This window comes from Amborella trichopoda, chromosome 2, assembly GCF_054954075.1.
Source record: "Amborella trichopoda isolate Santa Cruz 75 chromosome 2, AtrichopodaSantaCruz75HAP2 v2.0, whole genome shotgun sequence".
Classification (NCBI taxonomy): Eukaryota; Viridiplantae; Streptophyta; class Magnoliopsida; order Amborellales; family Amborellaceae; genus Amborella; species Amborella trichopoda.
This window is the reverse complement of record NC_142337.1, coordinates 228,508-235,404: the sequence shown is the minus strand read 5'-3', so window position 1 is coordinate 235,404 and position 6,897 is coordinate 228,508. Positions and strand designations below refer to the sequence as shown.

The 6,897-nt window shown below is 45.9% G+C and overlaps 1 protein-coding gene across 1 annotated transcript; it reads right to left on the bottom strand.

Annotated features, from left to right (window-relative positions):
- Positions 1-4,125: 4,125 nt before the first annotated feature.
- On the bottom strand, positions 4,126-6,567 carry LOC18427334 (9-cis-epoxycarotenoid dioxygenase NCED2, chloroplastic). Its single transcript, XM_006836386.4, has one exon. It carries the CDS (start codon positions 6,398-6,400, stop codon positions 4,568-4,570), a length of 1,833 nt encoding a protein of 610 aa, XP_006836449.1. The 5' UTR covers positions 6,401-6,567; the 3' UTR covers positions 4,126-4,567.
- Between the last annotated feature and the right edge of the window lie 330 nt (positions 6,568-6,897).

Sequence of the window (6,897 nt, the reverse complement as noted above, 5' to 3'; positions counted from 1 at the left end):
CATGTTACTGCTTGATTGAATGGTTGAGGTTCATATACGTTTGATTTTTTAAATGGATGGTCGACAATGAGGAAGGTACGATTTCCCTCCAGATGGTATGGGGCTTTTTTTAATCTTGCTCTCTCTCTCCCAGCTTGGTTAGGAAAGCTGGAGATTCGAGCCCAATCATTTATATGATATCTGATTAATACTTATGATTCTAGCTTCCTGTTTGCCCGGATCCACACTGTTTGTTGGCCTTTATTGAATGAGAAGAGTATTCTCTTGATTGAAAATTCTGCTATTAAAGAAAAAGGTCAGTTCCTGCCAATGGGGCCCCAAATTAGTTAATTGGGGTTGGGCTTTTCACCAATAGTGTGGATTTCCCACAATCTTTTATTAGTAACCTAATGAAGTTTGTCATGGTGCATTATAGAGCATTGTCATCAAGTGATAGATGTGCAATCAATGGCCTTTAAGATTCATTAATATTTCCATCGTTCGTGATAAATTAGCTTGTATATATGTTAATTGAGAGAGAGAGTCCATTATTGTGAAGTAGATAAATATAAAAAAAATATCAATCCGTTGTCGTCTAGTCCGGTTAGGATATCTAGCTTTCATCCAAACGACCCGAGTTCAAATCCCCGCAACGGAAAACGGTTGAGAATTGGTTGGGACCTTGGCATGAGCCCTATGTTGAAGTCTCGGATTCTATTCTCATCCCAAGAATGGCAGGTGGCGATGGTTCCTTTATTTACTGGTAAACGTTATTCAAATGCGTTGCAGAGCTCCACGGGCACTCCACATGGTAGCAATTAATTGCCGACACAAACTTTCCGATAGTAAGTGGATCATTCATCTCATTTATCGCGAAGCTAATAAGGTAGCAGAGACACTTGCCAAGAAAGGAATATTTCTTTTGACGCTACAGTTTGGCGTTCTAGATCGTCGGATTTTATTTATGCCGTTATTCCATGATTCGGCACAATTGACCTACAATAGGGTTGTTAAAATATGATATATATTTTCTCCATCTTTATTTAATAAAAAAGACGGGTAGGGGCCTCCTCCCCCCCACCCCTTACAAATTACCCAAAAATAAGATAAATATAAAATATGGAATCAGAGAGAATGAAATACGCGATCCTATAACTAGCTGGGGCAATCGCGAGATGGAACAGGATAGCTAATTGGTTGACGAAGTCATGCTGCAAATGCGCAACTGGGCGATCAGAGTGGTGGGTGGGTTTCAAGATTTGTCAGTTCTGATTTTGATGTATTATTACCATGGAAATCTCGTGAGTTTTTTAGTGTCCCAAAGATGCCGTGTAAAGAGCAGGAGAGGGAGAAGGAAAGCATGTAATTGGGTGGTTTCCATAGCTGCAGGCAAAGGTCGCAGGTCTCCGTTTCCCACTTCCACATTTGTTATTAATTTAATCGTACCACGCTAGAGGCCCGCGAGTAAGTAAAGGTTATGTCTAGCTATATTTTTTTCCTCTACCGTTGATTGATTTGATTTTCAATTTAGTGTAGGTGGGGGTGAGTGTTTTGTCAATACCGACCACTTAGGTTTAGTTTTTAATAAGGTGGGAAAATTTTCCTTCATTATCTTGTTCAATGTTTGATTTGTTTTTTGGATGATAGTGGAGTTTAAATTTAATTAAAGCAATATTGGGTTTGAATAGTCTCCAAAATCTCTGTTCCCCTAACTTTTTTTTCTTTGTTCGTTGGTTGGGTGGTTTATATATAGGAAAATTGTTTCATGCGGGTTGGATCGCATTTTTACATATGCAGTTCAAAAAGTGTAAAGCATTTATCTTAAAAATAGATGCAAGTCGGTGTTTCATCTAAAAACAATGGTCTAAATATTTTCTTACTAGAATTAATATTTTTAGCTTTTAAAATTTATTTATTTTTTCATATTCGTGTTAAAGATTACATGTCCTTAAAAATTAAGTATTAAAATCCATGTATGTCAACATCCCCAATGAGAGGACTTGGAGCGGCTCTAGGATCGTGGGGAAGAGAGAATGCTAAGTTTGAGGCGAAGTAGAGAGAAACAGTGATGCAGGTGGTACAATGGGCGGAGTTTCGAGAAAAGGATTAATAGAAGAGAGAGAGAGAGAAATGTAAAAGGTGGTGATTGGAAAGGGTTGGATTGGGGGAGCAGGCAGCCACCCTCGGAAATGCTCTCTCACTCTGACAAGGAGATGAGGCGGGTTGTTAGTTAATTAGGTGTGTGTGGGGGGGAACATCATCAGGTTCGTCACACTCCATGGCTTTCTTGTGATTGTGAGGAGCCCAAACTCCCATCTCCCTCCCTCTTTCTCCCATCTTTGATTATTATATTGTCATCGTTTCTTTACCATCTCTCTCTTTTGTAAATTAAATATTTGATTGTTTAAGATTGGGACCGGCCGTAAAGCCGTGATTGAGGATGGTGACTTTTTAGTCACCCTCCCCAAGAGTTTGGTACATGATTTTTGGGGGATTAATTTAATACTTCCTCAAAAGCCACGACCCGAACGACGCAGCAAACGCAATAAAGTCGCGAGTAACACAAATATTATTAACAAGGGCAGTTTCTATTGTTAACTCCTTAGGCCATACGTGGTGACGTGGGTATTATCTTGCTTGATTTAAATTAAAGAGGATAACATTAAGAAGCCCAATAATGATGTAGCCCAAAAGCTTAGGATAAGCCCAATAATGATGTAGCCCAAAAGCTTAGGATAAAGAAGGGGGGGGGGGGAGAGAGAGTTATGGAGGGGTATATGATGGAAGTGAGTGCGAGTGATGGGGAGTGGAGGAGAAAGGGGAAGGGGTGATATTTAGTACAATTGGTCGGCTGTCGGCTACTTTGAATGGATGGATGACCCGTCCTCTCACGACTGTTACTATGCAACTACAACATCAACCATAATAAATAATAAATAATAAAAAAATAATTAATATTGATATTGATGGGTAATTAATAGTAAAAAGTGCAATAGTAAAAGGTCTTTTAAAGCAAACAGACTATACGTGATGAAACGAGGGAGAGGGGGCGATCAATTTACTCCAGAATATGAGGGGAGAGAGAGAGAGAGAGGATATTGAATTATTGGGGGTTTTAGGAGAGATGTGATTGGACAAAGCAGCAGAAGGGATAGATGTTGGGGAGGGGGATAGTAACCTACCTAGTACGCAAGTGGGCGACCTCGGTCGGTCTCACTCCCACCTTTCTCCTTGCCCGCCCCTCCCTTTCCACCCTCCCCACTGGGGAGGGGCGAGGCGAGGCGAGGCCATTTGATTTAGAGTACAAAAAATAATTACTGAAATAATGAGTCAATTTTGGGGTTAAAATTACACTTCAGGGAGGTTGCTTGCTTGTTTCAAAATTGTCCTTCAATTTGATATATTTTAATTTTAGATTTTTTTTTTTTAGTTTTTTTTATAGTAGGATTGTGCCCTAATGTTTTGGGTCAATTCTCGTTGGTGACCGTATTAGTTCATTTATTTGTTAAAAAAATAAGGAACCTCACACTGCCTTCTGGACGGGGCACTTCCCCTCACACTAGAATACTGCCCTACTAACAAAAAAAATCAAAGCAAATAAATTAAAAAGCGAATTGAGGAGATCGAGGGGTAATTTGAAAAAAAATAAAAAAAAATATGGATTAACCGAGCATAATTTTCACCCAAAATTAACCCATTTTGTGTTTTTGTAAATTACTCTTTGATTTATGCGGTTCAGGTCCCCGACAAAAAATAGAACAAAAATAAAAAAAGAAAGCGACGTGCCCCCACTCAACTCTCCTATCTTAATATCTCCTCCAATTCCTCTCCAAATCCGGTTTCTATGAAAACCTCCACGGCCACATAAAATCCTCTCTCTAACACCAATGTGAAATCCCCCCACCCAATTTATATTTCTATCGATCCACTCTCAGACAGGATTATTCATGGAAAAGTCCATCGGATTTACCAATTGGGTTGTAACTTGCAACAACACTTGGCTTTCTCTCTCTCCTCTTTTTTCCTGATCTCCTTTTGCATTATCAGTTGACTCCCTTTAATGAACTTCCTGTTCAATGCAAGTATCGTACGTGTATAAAAAGAGCATTTCCGTCTCCAGAAAAAAAAAGCCAAAAATTACAAAACTTGCAAACAGAAAGATGATATCTTTATATTCGTAATTTCATATACATATATATATTTATTTACATATGCATATGTACCGAATTATTGAAGAAAACAGAGTAAGTAAAGAATAACAGGAATCAGCTGAGCTCCGGTCTACTACACAGAGTGTAAAGCTACGAACTGATTCCCCCAAACAAACAAGACTCGACATCATCTTCTCCTCCTAGCACAAGAAGAGAGAAGAAAAAAGGGTGGAGCGCTGCGGCGGGACGAGAAAAAAAACACACCCCTACCTCCTCTTATGTACCCATCTAACAAATTAAAAAAAAAAACTAAAAATAAGGAAAAAAAAAAAAAAAAAGGGAAGGGAAAGGAGACCCCGGGGACGTATGTCCAAGGCATCCCTCTGGCAAAGATCTCCACAACCCTCACTCACTCTCTCCACATGGTTGGGCGTGCACTAGGCCTGCGCCTGCAAATCTTTGGAGGAGATGAAGGTGCCATGGAATCCATAGGGCACCCTGGAAGGAAGCTTGATGGCAGCCTCCACCTTCATCTCCTTTGCCTCTATTATCAGCAGCTCCGACTGCGCTGTTGCTTCGTTGTGAACGAACGTCAGCACATAGCCATCGTCCTCCTCTTCCCCACCTCCATTGCCACTGGGGACAAAGAATGGCTCGCCTCCGTAGCACCCCTCGCCATGGACCAACTTCTTGACCTCTCCTGTGCCGAGGTCCACCTTGGCCACCCCTGAAACTTTTGGCCAAGGCTCGAGCACCGCGAGGTACGCGTACCTGGACTTTCGGCCTAGCTTTTTCCTACTCACCATCCCTGCCTCCAGGTTGAGCCCTGGTGCTATCTCACGCCCGCTCGATTTCCCGGTACCGAGGTCAAGCCTGATCTCCGAGAGGATCGTTCGGAAGGGTACAGATGTGTCGTTGAAGACGGCGTCGGGAGGGGTCATGCAGGAGCCGATCACCACCACCTCATTGGTCTCGACCTCCTCCCAAGCATTCCACAGGTGGAAGCAGAAGCAGCCAGGCGGGGCCTCAACCCAGCGGATTGGGCTCGCATCGGTGGCATACCGTGGGAGGACACCGAAGCGTGGGGTCTTGGTCGAATCGTAGACGAGGGGGGAACCGCCGCGCAGCATCTGGTGGAGCTGGAAGACAACCTGCTGGTCGGGAACAACGACGAAGCGAGGGGTGATGGCAAAGTCGTGGATCATTGTGGGCTGCTCCAGTGGGATGGCCACATCAGCGGACTTCGTTCCGTCGGGCTTGAAGCTGAAGTACTTGAGGTAGGGCTGCTTCACCACGTCATAGCTCAAGGTGAAGAGCTCTCCGGTCTCTGGGTCGACCTTAGGGTGTGCGATCATAGCGGACTGGAGCTGGCCATTGAAGCTGTAGCGGCCCACAGTCTGGAGGTCACCCGCTTCGGTGATGCGGACTTGGTAGGGTAGGTCGTCCTCGGACATGGCCAGGAGGCGATCGTTGAAGTAGACGAGGCCTGCGTTGGCGACGCCCATGCCATGGCTGGGGTCGACCAGGCCACAGAGGCCCCGCGCGGAGAAGAGGAGGAGGCGGGCGATGCCGGAGTGGCCGTGAAGCTCTCCGATGGCCTTGGGGAAGATGGGGCGGCCGAGTACCTCCTCCTGCACGAGACGGCTGGTTCGGGTGTATCGGCACGAGTAGCTGGCGAGACCGTGGCGGATGCGGACGGCATGGATCATTCCATCCCCATCAAAGAAGTGGTGGCCAGCAATGGGCTCGAACAGGGGGTTGGCACCGTTCCGAACATAGACACCCTCAACGCACTTGGGTATGCGGCCTCTGACGGGGAGCTCGTGCTGCACTGGATGCTCTGCTACAGGGGCAAAGTTGCCGGCAATCTGGACAGCAGGGTCTGCAGTCTTGGGGAGAGGATGGCGCTTCTCAAGGCCCTGTACCACTGCCTTCTCGGCAGCATCGAGGGCAGAGGCAGCCACTCTCTGAAAGAGGTTCCAATTTGGAGCTGTGTTTTCCTTGTGGGGTAGCGGAGAGGGAGGAGGAGGGGGTGGGTCATTGCTATTGCTGCTGCTGCTGCTGGGTGCTGGTCGGGAAGAAGAAGATGGAAGGTCGATGAGGGCCGAATGCAGGGCGGAAGGTGGCGTGGCTAAGCTGCAGCGCAGAGCAGCGTTGCTAGTGGTGGGCCTTACATCGAGAGGAAGAGAGAGGTGGTGTTGGTGTAGGCGGAATGGGTTGGTATTGGCGTTGGACGGGGAAAAGATGACCTTCGCCGAAAGGCTCCCCATGAGACAGGTAAAGCAGGTTGTGGGGGGTGGAGTGGAGTGGAGTGGAGTGAGTTCGAGGTTTTTAGAGGAGTGTTACAAGTTGAAGGGGAGGGGAGGGGAGGGGAGGGAGGGAATGAATTTGGCGGTTATTCACAGTTTAGTTTAGTTTAGCGTAGCTTAGCTTAGTGGTGAAGAGGTGTAGGTTGTGGGGTGGGGTTATTTATAGGGGTAGGGGTGGAATGGTAAAAGGAATAGCAGCGAGGTGAAAGGTAGGTCCCGCTTGAGTCGGATGGCGAGAGAAGCCCACGTGGTGGATTTGTAGGAAGGGGGCGGGGCGCACTTCCACTTCTCCTCCTTCACTCATTTTCCCATTTTCCCGTTCCCCCCCCCCCCCCCCCCCTCTCTCTCTCTTTATTATTATTATTATTATTATTTTTATTTTCTCGCTGGTCCTGAGGTGAGGTGAGGTGAGGTGAGGTGAGGTGAGGTGAGGGGGCCGCCAGGACCAGGCAAGAGGG

What these genes read in the sequence shown, in the direction of transcription:
- LOC18427334 (XM_006836386.4), bottom strand. Translation starts at nt 6,400, where the DNA reads ATGGGGAGCCTTTCGGCGAAGGTCATCTTTTCCCCGTCCAACGCCAAT.